Genomic DNA, 22,349 nt, shown 5'->3' on the forward strand with positions numbered 1-22,349 from the left:
AAAGTGATTCACACACTGACAACAATGTGGGCAGAATCAAACCATGGTTTGGGGTGTGATGAGCAAACACACAAACCTCAAGGCTACCCTACTACCACTTGGACTTATATAAAAGATTTACAGATCAAGAAAAGTTATTGTGGAAGGAAGACTTGACTTCTGTAAAGAGAATATTTTATTTGGAGTTAAGGGGAAGAATAACAACTCTCTCAATGTAGTTATATTACTTATCAAATTTATTGTGTTTAAACAATCACGAAAGGGTTTTCAGCTAAAGTTGAAACATATTCAACATGAAGTTATTAAATACTACAATATGACCAAGTTAATTGCATTCTCAAATTGCAAGTATACAGCTTTCTTTCAGTTCTGGTCTTCCTTCCACAGACTTTTCAATCCTAGCAAAGAATACTATTACGATATGATATTTTATTATTGGCTATATTTGCAATATGTTTTGAAAGTTTGATGTAAAGGGATTGTTTTTTGAATAATGTATAATTGATGAAATGCTACACGTTGTATTTTATTTGAAATGTGAATAAAGATTTGAAAAAAACTAAGAAAAAAAAGAAGTTATCATTTAATCATTTTTGGGGTTTGAGTATCATAAAAACACCTGTTTAGATTTTTCAGAATAAACTCCAATTATTTACCCTGATATGAGTTCAACTGGTCAGATGGTAACGTTCAATTATATCTAATATGGATAGAATTATCCTTAAACCACCCGCAGAAATGAGCTGGTCATTGTAACTTGATAAAGCCATCATATAGCTTGACGACGGGCCATTATCACTGACACTGTTAGGGAGACGTCAGATTGCTTGACGACCGGCCATCATCACGCCCGCTGTTAGGTGACGTTATAGGGAGTGCAATAGTGACGTCTTCTGGTTTGACCTATGACATTTCCACATTTGTAAAAGTGGGTCAGTGACATTCGTTATGTGTTGATTGCAGTAAATGTTTCAAATCTGATAGTGTTGTTTATTTTTATTTGATAACAAATTCCATCTATTTTAGCTATAATAGCGGTAATGCTATTTTTCAGGGCATTATCTTTTGCAGAAGCCCTTGGTCTTTTCAACTGCCCTCCTTCATCGGGCAGTTAATGGAAGACCTCAGGCTTCTGCAAATTACAATGCCCTGTAAAAAAAGCATTACCCTGTTAAGGCTAAAAAAAATAATAGTCTTGGTTCTCAAGCACCGCCCGCATCATCCTTAAGGTGCATGTTTCACTATATTTTCAAAAGTCACTGCCTGAGAACCCATTCTTTTATTTTATAAGCCTAACAACTGCAATCTCCATGAAAGGTGGAAGTCCTTACCCTGCTACAACTGTAAGTTTCCCCCTGACCACACACGCCCCAACATAACACCGGGGTATGCTCATGTGATGCAGGGACGTCCAGTGGTTGGTGCTGGGGTCGTAACTCTCCACCGTGGCCAAGTGCTCGGTCCCGTCGTAACCTCCACACACATAGATGACATCATTCAGCACGGCCACACCCGCTCCTGTGTGGGTGAGGAATGAGTCAGTGCAGAGGAAGTCATGATAAATATAGACAAGCTGATACTTAACGGATAATTGCGTTGCCGCGAGTGACGTCATAACAACACAGATCAATGACATCACACAATACCAAAGAAAGAAGGGAGATAATCATAGGCCTCATAATCTAGAATTTACCAGTGTTTTCAACAAGTTTGCATGGCAGCGCATAATCCGAAGTAATGTTTGAATCACGCAGTAAATGCCCATGTTATTTGAAACAGCCGCCTTCTCTCGGACAACGTTCTTCTGGTTCATTACAGTCTGACTGTTGCAGTTCTTTTCGCCTCTTGCCTTAATTGACAGGTCCAATGAACATTGTTTTAATCCCACGCTCCGTTGATTGGCTACTGACTGTGTAGGCGTGTCAAGTTATGTGCATAAATTAAACGATCACCTGATTCATGTCAGGCCACTGTATGTATTCCTACACCTGGAATGTTTATCAATGTCGTCATTTTTGTCTGTTTTGATATATGCAACTGTTTTGGGTTAAACTATTGTAGATAAAACATGTTTTACATTGTCGAATTTAATTATAAGCATTGACTGTATATATTTTTCGGTTCATTGAGGTATGAATCGAAAAACCGATGTGCAAACTTTTGTAAGAATCCACTAGGCGCATTCATACAGTTTGTACATCATGCTTCAGTTTGTACCCATGTGGGGAATCAAACGTGGGTCTTCGGCGTGATGAGCCAACACTTTAACCACTAGGCCACCCCACCGCCTCAAGTCCACAAGACAATAGATCGATCCGGTGTAGGGAAGGATACAGAAATATAAGTGAGTGAGTGAGTATGGTTTTAGCAATATTCCAGCAATATCACGGCGGGGGACACCAGAAATGGGCTTCACACATTGTACCCATGTCGGGAATCGAACCCGGGTCTTCGGCGTGACGAGCGAACACTTTAACCACTAGGCTACCCAACTGCCCCTGCAGAAATACAAAGACCTGATCACGGACGTACCTGACCGCTGGATGGACATGCTGGTGATGGTTGACCACTCCTCTGTGACAGGGTTGTACCTCTCAGCCGAGTCCAGGAGATTGATGCCGTCGTATCCCCCAATACAGTAGATGTGATCCCCTGCCACCACGAGCCCCGCCCCCTCACGCCCAATAGTCATGCCGCTCAGCATGGTCCAGTCATCATTGCTGGGGTTGTACCTCTCCATGCTGGTGTGCCTCGTGTAGCCGTCGAACCCCCCACACACATAGATGTGGCCTGAGGGAGATAGAGATAAGGTTTGTTTTTGTTTACCTGCCACAACTATGCTTGTTTTGTATGTTGTTTCTTGTTTAATGCCACTCAGAAATATTCATGATATTTCAGCTGTATGACAGCAGTATGTAAATAATTGCCAATATTGTAGGGGAACATCTAAAGTGATGCAAGTCTTAGAGGTGAGGTGAGGTGAAATTGGGTTTAAAGTCGCGTCCAAGATTATTGCACTTATATAGCGACGTGCATGTACGTGTGTGTGTTTGTGTGGCTGCTTGTACTAGTCCGGACTGATGCCGATTTATAGTGCTAGCCCACTGAGATACCATGCCGCAGTTTAACACGAATACCCCACTCAGACACAGTATACTGACTCCGAGCCAACCAGTCCTTGTTTTAGCCCCTTAATGCCGAGCGCCAGACAGGGTAACAACAAGTACTATCATTAAACGTCTTTTGGTATGACGCGGCCGGGGATCGAACCCCGTACCTTCCTCCAGGTCTCAGACATTTACTACTTCGAACCCACAATCATAGGTTTCTGGCGTGCCCAAGGGACGCAACTCTGCACAACGAATCGCGGCGCCTTAGATGACTGGGCCACCCGTGCCTCCTCATACAGAGTATACTGACTACGAGCCGACCAGTCCTTGTTTTATCCCCTTAATTTCAGGTGCCAGGCAGGGTAACAATAGGTACCTTTTAACAACTTTTGATATGATGCGGCTGGAGATCTTAAAGCATAACCAACCAATATTATGAAATTAATATCAATCCTTTTAAATGTGGCACTAAGGGGAACAACTCCAACCATTCAACCACAATTACCTCCCTTTGCTAGTAATTCAACGAGCTCCTCACAGTGATATCTTGATCTCTGACACTGCTCATAACACCTTCACTATCCTTTCTACCCTCCTGCAAGGCGTTAGGATTGAACCTGGATCTGATTGACTGTCCTGTTTACAAACAAGAGTGTTTGCAGCCGTGCACAATATTTGATCTTCAAATTGTAGACCTAATAATAACCATCATGCAACCACTGTGAAGTAGACCGCTCTTTTATTAAACTGAGTCCATGAATGAGTTTGTTTTAATTTATTATAGGGGCTGGTGGGTCAGAGGGAAAAACAAATACACAAATATTAGGGGAGAGTCATGAAAAAAATGGACACTTTATAAAACATAAAGTGCTTTTGCATTTTGTCTTTTCAGGAATAGTCATGAAAAATATTTACAAGGACAGAGAGGCAGCCTTTTAATAATCAAACTTGGACCAGACAATCCAGTGATTGATATGATGAGCAATGATCCATGTTATCGGGGGATTGTGACAAGCCATCATCCAAGTCGCAAAGCCTGACCACCTGATATATAAAGGTGCTTTTGGAGACTAGCATAGGTTGCTGGGGACCAATTCTAACCAGGAATCCCAAAGGGCGTAATGACAGCGAAAGGTAGCAAGAGCTAGAATGGGTCTTGGTAATTTAACTTTTCCACTTTTTAATTTTAACTTACTCTTGTAAACACAGCAGCCAGCCAGGCCCCTCCGATGGTTCATGGAAGATACAATGGTCCACATATTCTTATCCTCGGTCATGTCCAGACATTCAGCCATACTGAGGCGGGACTGACCATCAAATCCCCCGATCACGTACAGCTTCCCTTCCAGAGATGCAGCGGACACATATCTTCTTCTTCGTGTTAAACACTGAAACAAGAAACCAGAAATCCAATTAATGATAAAAGCAAAAACAGAAAAAAGAACATCCTTGATTATTCAGTGTATCATAAAGCTTATGTAGGACATGTGGAGGAAAGTGACTTTGTTCCAATTATGGCTCTGTTCTCCAAGCAGTGAATGGGTACCTGGTAGGATGAGATGGTAATGTGACTGTTAACCCAGCAGTGAATGGGTACCAGGTAGGATGAGATGGTAATGTGACTGTTAACCCAGCAGTGAATGAGATGGTAATGTGACTGTTAACCCAGCAGTGAATGGGTACCAGGTAGGATGAGATGGTAATGTGACTGTTAACCCAGCAGTGAATGGGTACCAGGTAGGATGAGATGGTAATGTGACTGTTAACCCAGCAGTGAATGGGTACCTGGTAGGATGAGATGGTAATGTGACTGTTAACCCAGCAGTGAATGGGTACCAGGTAGGATGAGATGGTAATGTGACTGTTAACACAGCAGTGAATGGGTACCTGGTAGGATGAGATGGTAATGTGACTGTTAACCCAGCAGTGAATGGGTACCTGGTAGGATGAGATGGTAATGTGACTGTTAACCCAGCAGTGAATGGGTACCTGGTAGGATGAGATGGTAATGTGACTGTTAACCCAGCAGTGAATGGGTACCTGGTAGGATGAGATGGTAATGTGGCTGTTAACCCAGCAGTGAATGAGTACCTGGTAGAGTAAGATGGTAATGTGGCTGTTAACCCAGCAGTAAATGAGATGGTAATGTGACTGTTAACCCAGCAGTGAATGGGTACCTGGTAGGATGAGACGGTAATGTGACTGTTAACCCAGCAGTGAATGGGTACCAGGTAGGATGAGATGGTAATGTGACTGTTAACCCAGCAGTGAATGGGTACCAGGTAGGATGAGATGGTAATGTGACTGTTAACCCAGCAGTGGATGGGTACCTAGTAGGATGAGATGGTAATGTGACTGTTAACCCAGCAGTGAATGGGTACCTGGTAGGATGAGATGGTAATGTGACTGTTAACCCAGCAGTGAATAGGTACCTGGTAGGATGAGATGGTAATGTGACTGTTAACCCAGCAGTGAATGGGTACCTGGTAGGATGAGATGGTAATGTGACTGTTAACCCAGCAGTGAATGGGTACCAGGTAGGATGAGATGGTAATGTGACTGTTAACCCAGCAGTGAATGGGTACCTGGTAGGATGAGATGGTAATGTGACTGTTAACCCAGCAGTGAATGGGTACCAGGTAGGATGAGATGGTAATGTGACTGTTAACACAGCAGTGAATGGGTACCTGGTAGGATGAGATGGTAATGTGACTGTTAACCCAGCAGTGAATGGGTACCTGGTAGGATGAGATGGTAATGTGACTGTTAACCCAGCAGTGAATGGGTACCAGGTAGGATGAGATGGTAATGTGGCTGTTAACCCAGCAGTGAATGAGTACCTGGTAGAGTAAGATGGTAATGTGGCTGTTAACCCAGCAGTAAATGAGATGGTAATGTGACTGTTAACCCAGCAGTGAATGGGTACCTGGTAGGATGAGACGGTAATGTGACTGTTAACCCAGCAGTGAATGGGTACCAGGTAGGATGCGATGGTAATGTGACTGTTAACCCAGCAGTGAATGGGTACCAGGTAGGATGAGATGGTAATGTGACTGTTAACCCAGCAGTGGATGGGTACCTAGTAGGATGAGATGGTAATGTGACTGTTAACCCAGCAGTGAATGGGTACCTGGTAGGATGAGATGGTAATGTGACTGTTAACCCAGCAGTGAATAGGTACCTGGTAGGATGAGATGGTAATGTGACTGTTAACCCAGCAGTGAATGGGTACCTGGTAGGATGAGATGGTAATGTGACTGTTAACCCAGCAGTGAATGGGTACCAGGTAGGATGAGATGGTAATGTGACTGTTAACCCAGCAGTGAATGGGTACCTGGTAGGATGAGATGGTAATGTGACTGTTAACCCAGCAGTGAATGGGTACCAGGTAGGATGAGATGGTAATGTGACTGTTAACCCAGCAGTGAATGGGTACCAGGTAGGATGAGACGGTAATGTGACTGTTAACCCAGCAGTGAATAGGTACCTAGTAGAATGAGACGGTAATGTGACTGTTAACCCAGCAGTGAATGGGTACCTGGTAGGATGAGATGGTAATGTGACTGTTAACCCAGCAGTGGATGGGTACCAGGTAGGATGAGATGGTAATGTGACTGTTAACCCAGCAGTGGATGGGTACCAGGTAGGATGAGATGGTAATGTGACTGTTAACCCAGCAGTGAATGGGTACCAGGTAGGATGAGATGGTAATGTGACTGTTAACCCAGCAGTGAATGGGTACCAGGTAGGATGAGATGGTAATGTGACTGTTAACCCAGCAGTGAATGGGTACCAGGTAGGATGAGATGGTAATGTGACTGTTAACCCAGCAGTGAATGGGTACCTGGTAGGATGAGATGGTAATGTGACTGTTAACCCAGCAGTGAATGGGTACCAGGTAGAATGAGACGGTAATGTGACTGTTAACCCAGCAGTGAATGAGATGGTAATGTGGCTGTTAACCCAGCAGTGAATGGGTACCTGGTAGGATGAGATGGTAATGTGACTGTTAACCTTCAAGCGCCCCAGAGGCAGCTTTGGTTGTATTCTCCCCAGGGAGAAGAGAATGACAATCGTGTGCACACTGATCCATAGCGCCATGAGCTTTCACTTGGTGAATGGAATAAGGTGCATTATAAATGGACTTATTATTATTCAAGGCTTGATTTAGCCACATTAAATGCAGCCAATTATTGAAAACTGCAACCTAACATTTACGTCTACATGCACCAAGAGCATGTCAAAATAAATTTTGTGTCTGACTAACCCTTTCTTATCCACAGAGAATTGATCTTTGAACAAACTCAGTACCTCTGAAGTTTATTTACCATTTTGCATTACTAATGCGTGTTGTATGCGTAATTTGTCATGCTTTATGGGCTTGACATCATCAAACTGTGGGTACTTTAAGATTATGTGCACATTCCTATTACATTTTGCAGCAATGCGTCATTAATTTATGTGACACTGGCAGCAGACCGGCCCATGTTTCAACTTTGATAAATTCATGGGACCAGGGTGCAACCTGGTTTTGTTTGGTGCAACTTGGTTTTAATGTCAACAACACATGGTGCAAGATCAGTCAAGTTCCTTAAATCGAGCACTGTTATAAAGTAGTACAATATTAGGCTAAAAAAACAAAACAGTCTTGGTTCTCAGGCACCACTGCATCATCACAAGGAATGCTGTACATTTCGTTTTTATTTCCAGTTTAAAAAAATCTTTAATTATTCCGCGCCTTGAACATATGACCCCGGCAGTGAAATGGTGCAGTTCTAAAAACAACATGATCCAATAGGGCATGCAGTTACTTCCCTTTACATGCAAACTGCCAAGCTCCTTCCCAGTGTGTGACATCTTTGTACACTCTTTTTAAGATATTCCCCAGACCAACCTTCTCCCTCTTAAGCTGAGCATGGATATGAGAAACACAAAACAATACAGAAGGTACAGACCGCCCCCTCAGTGTAAGCGATGGAGCGTCTTCCGAGAGAGCAGAAGGTTTGATCGCGGGCTGTGTCATACCAAAAGATGTTTAAGGATGTATTTTATTGGTTGACTGGTCATTATTGTGTATGAGTGGGGTATCCATGTTAAAATGCTGCATGGTATCTCAGCACTCAGAGCTCCAGATAAGCTTTTGGTGTTGTGGGTATTTTACCCATACATTTTAAAATCATTGGGTATCAGTAATTCTACCTGCGTATTCAAATTTCTGTTACCCACTAGTTTTTACACATGTGGGTATTTAAGTTAAATATTTAAAAACACTATTCATCTAGTCCCTGCAAACTGGTGTCGTGTGGGTTCGAGAGCTTTATAGGACTCAAAAATACCACAATACTTCCACAAGAAAGTGTGATGGCAAATGATCATGATGTAACTGTCATCGTGGAGTTTGGCAAGGTTGACCGAATGCCCGTTTATTATTTCAAAATAAGTTGCTGATTTGCTAATCGAATACGCAGGGTTACTTCACAATATTTTGATGATACGCACAAGTTTTATTTTTGTAGCGTATCTGTAATGTTCGTTGCGTATTTGATACGCTTGGATTATATTTTACTGTGTATTTCTGCATTTCTGATGCGTATTTCACGCAGATACGCAGCATATCTGGAGCTCTGGCACTACAAAACTGCCATAAGAATTGACTAGTACAAGTAGCCACACACATACATGCATGCATGTCGCTATATAAGTGTAGTAATCTTTAACCGAACATTAACATGGTTAAACCCCAATTCAGCTCACGTCACCTCGCCATCTTCCAAAGGCAAGAGAGTTAACTGACTCTTAAAGTCCAAGTCTATGCCTCTCCTGTGGACCAATCAGATTCCATCTCTTGTACCACTTCAAACAAAAAGGCAGCTTCCAGTCAAGACGATCTGATCAATAATCTAAGATCTATATTGTGCTAAAACGGGTCTTACATCGCGCTGTGCATCAAATTATGTGAGCACATTGATTAAAAACATGAAAATATTATATAGTGCACATGCTTCTCAAATCCTGCAATCGACTGAAATCTGCATGATAGTTTACGAACCGAATTTCGATTTCGTTGCACGAATTTGATTGGACTATGCATAGACTCGTCAGTCCAGCCAAAATGTAACTCCATAATACCAGCCTCGTTTGACAAGCGTGGAAATTGGACTTTTATAGTCAGTTAACTCTCTTGCCTGAGGAAGATGCACCATATATCTGGCTTGCCAGTCTGCCTACAGTATATGTCAGTAAAGCAAGAATACATTCAAACTAATGCTGTTGCAGGTTGTGGGCTAACGCCTGACTAGTAACACAATCATCTCGGTTTACTTACAGGCAATCTGGTCCACTCTTTGGTTCGGGGGTCATATTTTTCAACGGCATTGACTAGATTCTGTTGAGATCCAAATCCTCCAAGAACAACCAGTGCATCTCCTATTCCTGGAAAACAAACAGAAACCAGTAGAGAATGCTCCCATGTTTCTGTGAACCGATCATACTCTCCCTATGCCGCTTTTAGCAATATTCCTTCAATATCATGGTTGGGGTTACCAGAAATGGGCTTCACACATTGTATCCATGTCAGGTATCGAACCCGGGTTTTCGGCATGACGAGCGAACGCTTTAATCACTAGGCTACCCGACCGCCCCTCCTAAGTCAAGAGAACAAACTACATCAGTTATAGGAAGCATGCTCAAGAATGATTCATGATTTGTTGGTATTGTTAATTTTATCTTCCAAACCTGAGATATCACCTGACTGAGATCAAGAAACATCTCCTGGAGATATCAGACAGGTCTCCAAAGACACTCAGCTGAGATTCTCTATGTATATGAGAACCAATAGTTGAATTACATTGTATACATATTTCTCCTTATTTCATTTACAATATTTTCATTTTCAGGCATGTCAGCCTGATGTTAGAGGAAAGCTGAAAGTGATGTAGTTCTTAGACGTTTAACACTTTGGTGAAACCCACAAGCATGGGTATGGTGCTGACTAACCCATAGATATAATTGATGTTCAAGCCCATGGTTATAGGTCATCAGAAAATTGTGGCGCCTTAGACAACTTGGTGACACGTTCCCCCAGCACACCAAGGATTTATTTATTTATTTGTTGTTTAATGCCGCCCTCAGCAATATTGCAATATTCCAGCAATATGACGGCGGTCTGTTGATAATACTTGAGCCTAGACCAGACAATTGAGTGATTGACAACATGAGCATCGATCCACACAATTGGGATACGATGATATGCATCAACCAAGACAGCAAGTCTGACCACCCGATCCTGTTAGTCGCCTCTTACATGAAGGATAATTGCCTTTTAGGGCAAGCATGGGTTGCTGAAGACCTATTCTACCCCGGATCTTTACGGGTACATCAAGGAAGTAACAGTATGTCCTACATAACATCCGAGAGTCCCTGGACATGATGCCCCGCAGTATGCTCAGTAGCCATGGTTACAAACAGGAACCTACACACATGGGGCTGTTATGACAATAGTAAGAACACTACTGGTGTCATACCAGTAGGTGTATTGAAGAGGGTCGCTTTACGAGATAAACATTATGTTTTTTCAGATTTAGGGGTGTTATTAAGTATTTGATGGTGTAAGCCGGAGGTTTTAAATGTTAAAATGCCTACTCATCAAACAATTTCAATACTGTTAAATGCAAAATCTATCAGTGGCACAGTTATGAGACTGCCATTACGTCACATTGGAATGCTATGATGTTATCATACAATCGATGATGTCACATGCTTCCGGCAATTTTCATGATAGACAATTATCAAATGCTGAGGTTTCTTGCATCAGGCCGAACCATACAAATATTTTATGCCGATACAATTATCGGCAGATGTAGTATTGACCCCATTATAACAGTCCCATTACATCAAAACATAAGCAGCTCTCTATCATGCTTTTATGCCTGGGTCTGTACAGATGTGTTTAGTACTGAATCCTTATTGAAATTTATCTCTCTTTTTTTCTCGTAAATGTGTTTCCACTGAACATGCTGAACTTGATTTGAACTCTGTGGTTAAAGCGTTTGCTTGTCACACCATAGACCCGGTTCGATTCTCGACATGGGTACAATGTGTGAAACCAATTTTTTGTGTTCCCCATCGTGATATTGCTGGAATATTGCTAAAAGGGGGGTAAAACCATACTCACTCACTCACTCAGAACGATGTACGTAATGTCCCTTTAAAAGGAGTTGGGAAAGGGATTCAGCATCCCCCATCAAATAAAGTGCCCCTTTTGTCATGAGGGTTCACATTTTACCCCATGGGGATTCCATGTTAAAATAGGTCCGCAGCATGTAGCTGGAATATTGCTGAGAGCGGCATTAAACAACAAACAAAAAAACACGACTTGGTTAAAAAGCCTGACACTCTGCTTACAATTAACACTGTATTTTCTTGAGTATAGCGCACACCCAAGTATAATGCGCAACCCCCTCTAGCGGATTCCATATTTTGAAAAAAATATTTCGAATATTATGCGCAGGAATATTCAGGAATAATATATTCCAATATCTTGTTATTTTAGTTGCAGCTTTTACTGAACATATTTAAATAATAATAACCCTAAGCGTAGCACTTCAGTGCAGCTGATTGCTATTGCCGGTTATTTTAGTTTCACAAGGAACAGTTTGACCAGTCACCGCCAAGGCTCGCGCACATGTGAATGCGAGAACTGCGTGTTGACATAGAATCGTCAAACTACAAGAAATATTACTTTTAATGAGTCAAAGTATGGCATTTATATATATATGTATACATTCTCTGACAACTTAAGGTTGTTTCAAGGCATCAGTAGCGGTAATCTGACTGGAGTTGCTGTAAATAACGGTGAGTTGTGCAATCTTCCGATCGTTTCACACACGATTTTGCCGAAATTAATTTAAACAATATTAAAAGGAATTTTGAATAAAATAAATGAAATAAGTTACAAACATAAGTCCAGATATACAGAGAACACTTTTAATGACCAGACAGTGTAATTACATGTTTAATTTGCGTACTTCAGTATGGATTTGTTGACATGGTATTTCCCGTGTTACATGCTCACAGGAATGTCTTTGCATTGGGGGGAAAAACATTAAACTCATTATGGCACGTATAATGTGCACCCCCTTCTACACAGCTGTGTTTTTTGGAAAAAAAAGTGTACACTATACTCAAGAAAATATTGTACGGTAGTGACATGTGTATCTCCTCCATTTGCAGTGCATAGCTACCCACCTATTCTGTGCTTGGTCCTGTGGCTGACCATTTTCAGTCTGAGGTCGGGTCTAAGGTGGAATTTCTTGGCTTCATCTAGAAGATCTCTACACTTGTGACTCCGTCTAACAAGGTTCTGGTATAGAAGAAGAAGTCTCATCAAACACTTCAAAGATTTCAGCCAAACATCTTTCAGCCAAAGCCATAAACATACATCTTACATCTCTGGTGCAATCTCATTACAATCATACCTTAGTTCTCGCTGCCGCTAAACAAAGGTCTGAGGACATCCCATTACGGTTCACGTCAGAATGACCTTTCGCAAACTTTGACAGACCACTGAAACAACTAACAAGAAGTCGACATCAGCCAATTAGAAAGCAGCTTTCTTGAGCTTTACGGCACTCATTTCAACCTGATGACTTCCATTTCAGACTATGCTTGAAAAATATGTTGAAGCAGTTCTCGATTAAAAATTAGAAAACTGAACAAACGAACCTTCCGCAATGTCTAATATATGCTAGGGATTTATGGCAGTGCTTCCCACGTACTGTGCAATGCCTCCTCCGTTCAAATGTTTATCCCACGGAAGCGAGAGATAGACGATAATTTTGACGGAATCAGTCGTACTGTCCATTACTGTCGTTCGGAATACCCCATGTTAATGTTTTCGAGGTTGCATGATCAGAAACACATTCCGACTGTGACTTTCATGATCTGGTAAGCAACGCTTTGATTGGCCGGATGAAAGGTCGTTGGGATGTGAGCCTTATTGGGATGTCCTCAGATCTTTGTTTAGCGATAGTGAGAACTAAGATCTGATTTTAATGAGATTGATCTCAGGTGGGTCATTGTAGTTCTTCCCTCAAGTAAAAGAACAGACTGGTTTTACATTGTACAATTTAGTGCTGACATTCTATTGAGACAGGTCCTGTGTAACCTGATGTTACTGTGACCATGACAACTCCAAGATCCACTAATATATGTTACCCGATGTTACTATGGCAACAATGTCCAAGGCAACATATACCCAATTATCATATACTTAGGTGTGAAAGACTGAGTTTAATAAAGTAGAGAAAAGTGATATTTTCATTACAGAGAACGTAACACTTGATATTTCACTGCAGTGAACATAACACTTTGGTGGAACTATTGTCACACAAGAGTTACCTCCCCTTAAATTGTTCCCCTTTATCGTAAGTGACTAGCCCATACACAAACTGTTGACATCCTTTTTACATTAGTTCCACATTGACAAGACAAAATAATGACAGATGGTCATTTATGGAATTCATATCTCTTCTTGCCGTAGTTATTTTCACGAAAATGTTTCGTTATAAACTGTAAATTTCTCATTTAACTTGTCAATCGAGACTGTTCGTTTCTCAAAGTACCATTTTTGCTGCTTGACCAGCATGTATTCTTTCCCTCTGAACAGCAGTCTCCTAGTTCGTTAAGAATATTTTTTGTTAAAGCTGAATCATATTGAAATGTATGGTCAAAAATTTCGTGTCCTGAAATATTTTTTATACTTTTGATTATATTTTGTAAGATTTTGCAAACATGAAACTACTTTTTAAGTCGCAAATACAAGGGATGGTGAACCTTCCCTGTGTATCAGGTAGGGAGAATTTATGTTTCAAGGTTTACATTTGTAATGAAAATTGAAAAAAGTTAACTACGGAAAAGTATATAATAAATAGGATATTTCATGCGTCGAGTGAAATATCATGTTTCTCTCATCGAGTGACGGAGGGGGAAACGATATATTTTCACGATTGGCATATTTTATAACTTACTGTGGCCACAAGGCCCAGTGGTACATGTATCCCGATAAAATGTATATTGATGTTACCATGGTTACAAGGTCCACTGCTACTTGTATCCTGAAGTTACCATAGCTACAAGGTCCAGTGATATATGTATCCTGATGTTACTATGGTTACAAGGTCAAACGTTGCATGTTGCCTGATGTTACCATGGTTACAAAGCACAACAGCGTACCTCTTGGTCGATGACATCTGTGATGTAGCGAGCACTGAGCAGCGGGAGTCGGACATTGTTGAGCAGTTGCGGAAGACACTCACATCGGCTCTCTCGGTCGTACTTGACCCAATCAATCACTGCCTCGAACACAGGCTCCTCGCAGTTTACCTGTACAACAGACCCGTGAAGATCGGGGTAGAATTGGTCTTCAGCCACCCATTCTTGCCGTAAAAGGCGTCTATGCTTGTCATAAGAGGCGACTGAAGGGATCGGGTGGTCAGGCTCGCTGACTTGGTTGAAGCATGTCATCTATCCCAATTGCGTGGATCAATGCTCATGATATCAGTCACTGGACTGTCTGGTCCAGACTCAATTTTTTACAGACCGCCGTCATATAGCTGGAATACTGCTGAATGCGGCATAAAACAACAAACAAACAAACAAACCTGTACAACAGACACCAACTTTACAACTGCTCGAAGTATACAGCGTTGGTTTCAAGGGCATGGTGACAATGGATAGGGCCCCCTATTAATCTGACCTGACAAATGAAAGACAGGAGCAAAAAGTTTGAAGTGGGTGCAAAATTAAAGTTTGAATTGATCAAAATGTGTTTCTTAAGAGTGCAAACCAAACAAAATTAGGGTGTGGGGGAATAATAGGGGTGGCATCAGCTCTCTCCCTTTCTCTCTTTCATCAAACGGGGTGGTGGCGTAGCCTAGTGGTTAAAGTTTTCACTCATCATGCCGAAGGCCTGGGTTTGATTCCCCACATAGGTACAATGTGTGAAGCCCATTTCTGGTGTCCCCCAACGTGATATTGCTGGAATATTGCTAAAAGCAATGTAAAATCCTACTCACTCGCATCAAAGCGTCATTGACATGAGATTTACCTGAAGTTCATCACTTTTGATTAATCTCTCCATCTCCGCAAGAGGGAGGGTCTTGAACTCTTCCTGCTGAATCACTTCCTCGAAATGATGGAGACTGTACGACTCTGCAGCTTCCCATAATGCCTTGCAGCTGTGTTGTTCAGCAAATATTTTGATTCCAAGGCAATTTGACGAGTCAAGTTGATTTTCTAAGAAAGAACAACATGCCTCTTTCACACCTACAAAGAAATGAAATTTTTTTTACATCTTACGATTGTCATAAATATTTGCTACTGAGAAATAATTATATGGGTGCCGTGATTACACAGTCAAAGGTACAGCTTGCAATATCAGAGTAAAAAACTAATAAAACATACACAATCTCATTAAAATCACATGTTACTTCTCACTACTGCTAAACAAAGATCAGAGGACATCCCATAACAGGTCACCTTCCACTGAGTTGCAACAGTTGCCTGCAATTGAGCTGCAACAGTTGCCTACCTTTGAGTTGTTACCTACCATTGAGCTGCAACAGTTGCCTACCTTTGGGCTGTTACCGACCTTTGAATTGCAACAGTTGCCTACAACTGAGCTGCAACAGTAACCTACCATTGAGCTGCAACAGTAACCTACCATTGAGCTGCAACAGTAACCTATCATTGAGCTACAACAGTTACCTACCATTGAGCTGCAACAGTAACCTATCATTGAGCTACAACAGTAACGTACCATTGAGCTGCAACAGTAACCTATCATTGAGCTACAACAGTAACGTACCATTGAGCTGCAACAGTAACGTACCATTGAGCTGCAACAGTTACCTTCCATTGAGCTGCAACAGTTACCTACCATTGAGCTACAACAGTTACCTTCCATTGAGCTGCAACAGTTACCTTCCATTGAGCTGCAACAGTTACCTACCATTGAGCTACAACAGTTACCTTCCATTGAGCTGCAACAGTTACCTTCCATTGAGCTGCAACAGTAACCTACCATTGAGCTGCAACAGTAACCTATCATTGAGCTGCAACAGTAACGTACCATTGAGCTGCAACAGTAACCTATCATTGAGCTGCAACAGTTACCTTCCATTGAGCTGCAACAGTAACCTACCATTGAGCTGCAACAGTAACCTATCATTGAGCTGCAACAGTAACCTACCATTGAGCTGCAACAGTAACCTACCATTGAGCTGCAACAGTAACCTACCATTGAGCTGCAACAGTAACCTACCATTGAGCTGCAACAGTAACCTACCATTGAGCTGCAACAGTTACCTTCCATTGAGCTGCAACAGTTACCTTCCATTGAGCTGCAACAGTTACCTTCCATTGAGCTGCAACAGTTACCTTCCATTGAGCTGCAACAGTTACCTTCCATTGAGCTGCAACAGTTACCTACCACTGAGCTGCAACAGTTACCTTCCATTGAGCTGCAACAGTTACCTACCATTGAGCTGCAACAGTTACCTTCCATTGAGCTGCAACAGTTACCTTCCATTGAGCTGCAACAGTTACCTTCCATTGAGCTGCAACAGTAACCTTCCATTGAGCTGCAACAGTTACCTACCATTGAGCTGCAACAGTTACCTACCACTGAGCTGCAACAGTAACCTATCATTGAGCTGCAACAGTAACCTACCATTGAGCTGCAACAGTTACCTACCATAGAGCTGCAACAGTAACCTACCATTGAGCTGCAAAAGTAACCTACCATTGAGCTGCAACAGTAACCTACCATTGAGCTGCAACAGTTACCTACCATTGAGCTGCAACAAGCACGCAGCTGGCAACAGTTCCTGGACGTTTTCTACACTGACATCTACTGTTTCTGTGTACACAAAGTCCAGTAACTCTCTCATCACATCTGAGGATATTTCATGCAGCTCTATCATAGACTTGTCCTTCTCCGACATCTGAAAGAGGAATGAGATAAGAACACCATTCATCTCACGAGACAATCCAACCCTTAACTCTACTGATTCTTTCACTGTGTGTTGTTTTTGGCCTGCCATGAAGGTCCCATCATAAAAAGCAAACTCAAATCATTTCAACACAAGTCTGATATGAATTATTCAATATTTCATACTCATCCTTGCAGAGATCCCCCCTATAATAACAATACATTGTTACTAAACAGTGTTGATGTACCGTTCAATAACATCACATGCAGACAGGACTATTTTTGGCACCGGCAGGTCATTTGAACAGAGGAGACAGTAGCACTTAGTAGGTGTACTCTGCAATGTCTACTCTACTCCCAAACAGATAATCTACTCCCATCTCGAAACTGTATTATTCACATTATTAATATATAAAGTCTGTGAGTTGTCCATTGCAGGACTCGCAAAGAAATATGTTTGAAAAGGGAGGGTATACAGACACTCATTGTTTGTATTGTACTAGTGCAAACATCATGGCATTATGAGTGAGTAAGCGAGTGTCTGTCTGGACTTGCAGGTGTGATCAGTGATGACAAAAGTGAGTAGAACTCTTGTCTTGACCCCAGCAGTGACAATTCACAGGATGTAATTAGTGTTTGAATGACATTGTTTATATATGTACTTGTAACAAGTGCTGCTCAATAAACAGTGGTGTGGAATACATAGTTGTTTGTTTTCAGCGTATGTCTAAGTTGGCATTTCTGCTATCCAAAATGTCTTAATGATGATTTGAATGCGATATTTAATAATGCGAGCAAAGACCACCCATTTTTCACATTTAATTCACGCTCGCGTTAATTTAAAGATTTACATTATCACATTTATCAATTCTTGTCGAGAAAAGTTTTGAAATACTCCCCGACAAGCCTCAAGTTTTAAAGGGGCACTGATCTAACGGACTGGTTGTTGCCTTTGTTATTGTTTTTTCCCCGTGAGTACCCGGATGATACGCAAAGCAACTGAGCGTGACCAGAGACTGGGGTACCGTCTGCAAGGACAGCTAAATAAACTTGGAGGCTGGAGACAATATTTGTTTTACGCATTTTTGAACACTGATTGGTTAACTGTGATCTATAAAGATTTCGACAAAGGGCGCATGTTAATTAATTTCTTCAGCCTAAACAAACAGACAAAAAGAACAAGGGAGCTAGCTCATCGGATGTCGTCATTTGGAACTACCCCAGATGGTTATAGTTTAATACTAAAAAAAGTATCTATGCAGTGAAAGCAATTTCGGCTTGCGTCGATAATACGATTACTACTCCCTTGTTGTCATCCACGTTTTCTCGTATAATAACCCTACACTTGTGTATTTGTCGTCATTCACTTGATGCTCAGTTAATGAATTTATTACAGGTACAATTAGTGGTAGCACCACTTAGATTACCTGACAAAGGTTCCCATTTGGCATTTATTGTGTCTGGGGTAATTATTCAATCTAAATCCAGGTTTGAAGTGAGGTGAAATGTGTGTTATGTAATATGCACGTGGCAGCCCAGCAAGAGATGAATGATCAGTTGATTTACTTATTTTTGTAAATCAACGGATCGTTCCTAGTCATCAAAGGATTAACAGAAAATACGTTGATTGATTAATCACAGTTATCTTGCGCAGTGGATATGTCAAGAGTGAGTGTTTACATGTCTAGGTTTACTAAAACAAAGGGAATACACTCATATCATGGCGCGAAGTGCCGATGTATAAACAACATACTTTGTTCAAAGGGTTAACTCATAATACGTTGATTGATTGATCATTGTTATCTATCACTCAATGGAATTTTTAGGAACCGTGGACGTTATGAAAATAGTTGTCACGTGGGCTTTCTCAGCCGACCATTGAGACTTGACACCTTTGTAAAACACCTGAAACAATCCAAGCGATCAGTTGAGAAACGAACACGGGTTATAATATCCCGAAACAATATATATCTTTTAAAATATTTGATTGTTACTGAGACACGTGACATCGAATAAGTTTCTTTGTACAGCTGCAGACGAGTGCGATATTGTTCCTTTGTGTGGATATTCACGGATACATTCCTCGAACAAGGAAGCTGCCTAAAACTTATACGCATAAATTTGGTAGGTTGTAATTATGATATCTGCATTTTTTCCCTTCATTTGAACCGATTCGTTCTTGTTTCTCTACGTCTTGGTTGGGAAATTCTTCAATGCGCGATAGACGTTGTTGTCACAGGTCTTTTCCTTTGTAAGCGTGTATATATTACCGTCAATTTGTAAAATGTGATTCTCTCAGGCAATTTATAAAATGTGTAAATATTTCAGTCATTTTGGCTAAAAAATCTGTCCAGATTGATCAAGACTATCAAAAGGGCCTACAAACATCACAACAGATTATTATGTAGGATTAAAAGCCAAACAACTTAGAAATGTACTTTTCAACGTAACATTTTCAGTCTCTTGGTGATGACATTAAACATCTAAATGTTTGGAACTCGTTGTCATAATAATCCAGATGGAAATGTTTTTCAGTCACTTTGTAAAATAACTGAATATTTAGACGTTTAATATATTTGTTACACATTTGACAGTAAAAAAATATACACACTATAAAAAAAGCATATGCTCAGGTGAAATATATAGTTTGTGTTGCAAGTCAAAATAGTGTAAACCAAAATCGCAAAATTACCAAGCAAGTGACTTATCAAAACTTCGTCACCATTACCGATGCTACTCACAAAGATACCTACATTTCCTTATTATCTCGAAAACTGTATTTCATTTTGTTGATCAATGTGACCATACGCCTTTATTACTACCCATAAAAGTGACTAATGCGCTTACGAATGGCGCAGCAGAGGTCGCGAACTAGTCTATATTTCTGCTCTACATCCGGGTACTCACTGGGAAAAAACAATAACAAAGGCAACAACCAGTCCCGGGGAATTGCGTTAGATCAGTGCCCCTTTAAATTTGTATCGATTATGTTGACATATTCAATATCAAAAGACAATCGAGTGTGATTCTATATTTTCCATATTTCACACCAAAACAAATTGATACGAAGAAATATCAAATGAAACCTCATTTGTAAACATGGCGCAGAAGTAATCGCTGCAGGCCGCCAGTACAATTCTGTGTGCGGGGAAGGACTCGCCCATGACCTTGAGGGTGATGTCACACAGGGTGTTAGCCTTTCGGAGATTGTTCATTGTGGTCAGGATGGACTTGGCGTGCTGGTCCGTGACAATCTGTCTGTCCAGGGACATGCTTGGTAACATAGCAGAAGGGGCCCTTTGAAATATCGGAACACTATCTGGTGTGGCAGTTCTGAAACAGGAGAGAAGGAGTAAAACTTGTTATATCATACGTCATGTACTTGTAGTGACATCAGGATCCTGTTTTTCTAGAACATTCTCATAGACTGGTCATTAATTACAGGGGGTGGCCTTAGGACTGTATCATATTTTTCAGACAACCCCCCCCCCCCCCCCCCCAACATTTTATTTGACATTATATCATGGCCCTCCCAAATACATGTAACATTTTGTCATGGCCCCCCCAAATACATGTAACATTTTGTCATGGCCCTCCCAAATACATGTAACATTTTGTCATGGCCCTCCCAAATACATGTAACATTTTGTCATGGCCCTCCCAAATACATGTAACATTTTGTCATGGCCCTCCCAAATACATGTAACATTTTGTCATGGCCCTCCCAAATACATGTAACATTTTGTCATGGCCCTCCCAAATACATGTAACATTTTGTCATGGCCCTCCTAAATACATGTAACATTTTGTCATGGCCCTCCCAAATACATGTAACATTTTGTCATGGCCCTCCCAAATACATGTAACATTTTTCCATGACCATTTCCCCCCTCCCCAAATGATAATTTAACAGTCCCCAAATAAAGTACAAATTCATAAAAAAAATTATTTGAAAAAATAGAACTGTCATTTTTTCATGTGCCTCCTCCCTCCAACCCCTTCATCTTTCGCTGTCTTTTTTTCATGACAAAATAGGGTATGGTAAATACAATCGAAACTGTCGATATTCCCAACTGAAATCGATACTATTGATTGGAAACTGATTTAACAATCGATTTATTGACTTTAAGTGCTTACCAATAGCAATCTATCGATATTTTGATTATCGTGACACCCCTAATGTAAAATCAGACAACAAATGTGACCAACAGTGAGATAAGGGACCTTGTGGGTGAAAAATCACATTTTGACTACTTCTTATTTACTAATACTGCAGTATCCGAGGACCACCAAAATACAATTCATAACTTTTAATTAATATTTATAACAAAGATACATGGCATCAAACATTTGGATTAATTTTCCCATTTTCAGACTAATAACTGTTAACTGTTAATGTAATGACTGCAGTTTTTCAATATAATGTCTGACATAACAAATGTTATATTTGGGATAACACTTTCTTAGTAAAGTACAGATTCTAATACCTTTTTGGGGTTGAGTCCCATCCGGGATTCGAACCCACACTTGCCAGATTGAGGCACCTAAATGTGTTATCCCAAATATAACACCCAAGCCCCCCTATCACCAACAAGATATATATTATATGTCTGTCTCCTAACTTTCCTAAGGTTCATAGAAAGTGTGTTAGAAACATAGAATGGTTGATAAATGTTGTTTCTGATTATTCTTCAGGTTTATAATAAAAGCCAGACAAGGGTTTGGTTGAGAATGTAAACACATTGTGTTGGGGAAAAACCCTCTGGCCATCGACCCTCAGATCCCCACTTTTGTTTACATTCTCAACCAAACCCTTGCAGTCATGTCTCACCCTTAACAGCAATGCCCTAGTCCGCAATATATCATCATCATCATCATCATCATCATCATCATCATCATCATCATCATATTTCAGTTCTATCAGTGTGTGGGGCACGGTGGCCCAGTCGTCTAAGGCGCCACAATTCGCTGTGTAGAGTTGCGTCCCTTGGGCACGCCAGTAATCTATGATTGTGGGTTCGAATTCCGGTTCGCCCCGATTATGTTTCTAGGTTTGTCAGCACCATACCCATGCTCGTGGGTTTCACCGAAGTGGTAAACGTCTGAGACCTGCATCACTTCGGGCTTTCCTCCCACATTAAGCTGATACGCCGTGATATAACTGAAATAATGTTAATAGCGATGTTAAACCCAACTCACTATCAGTGTGTGAATATAATGGGGTTTGTTTGTTTGTTGGTTAATGCCTA

General features: G+C 41.0%; 1 protein-coding gene across 2 annotated transcripts in view; it reads right to left on the minus strand.

Annotated features, from left to right (window-relative positions):
• The window catches only part of LOC139445774 (kelch-like protein 12), a 28,380-nt gene that overhangs the window by 4,187 nt on the left and 1,844 nt on the right, over positions 1-22,349 (minus strand). For both annotated transcript variants that reach the window (XM_071226987.1, XM_071226988.1), the window contains exons 2-10: positions 20,187-20,433; positions 16,960-17,113; positions 15,217-15,434; positions 14,343-14,492; positions 12,357-12,471; positions 9,436-9,542; positions 4,306-4,498; positions 2,533-2,790; positions 1,332-1,518 (exon numbers count right to left, since the gene is read on the minus strand). In XM_071226987.1, the coding sequence (XP_071083088.1) occupies positions 1,332-1,518; positions 2,533-2,790; positions 4,306-4,498; positions 9,436-9,542; positions 12,357-12,471; positions 14,343-14,492; positions 15,217-15,434; positions 16,960-17,113; positions 20,187-20,384 (1,580 nt within the window). In that variant the 5' untranslated portion in view covers positions 20,385-20,433. The remainder of the gene's footprint in view (positions 1-1,331; positions 1,519-2,532; positions 2,791-4,305; positions 4,499-9,435; positions 9,543-12,356; positions 12,472-14,342; positions 14,493-15,216; positions 15,435-16,959; positions 17,114-20,186; positions 20,434-22,349) is intronic.

The sequence above is a fragment of the Haliotis cracherodii genome, unplaced genomic scaffold (genome assembly GCF_022045235.1).
Source record: "Haliotis cracherodii isolate W230 unplaced genomic scaffold, xgHalCrac1.p SCAF_6, whole genome shotgun sequence".
Lineage (NCBI taxonomy): Eukaryota > Metazoa > Mollusca > Gastropoda > Lepetellida > Haliotidae > Haliotis > Haliotis cracherodii.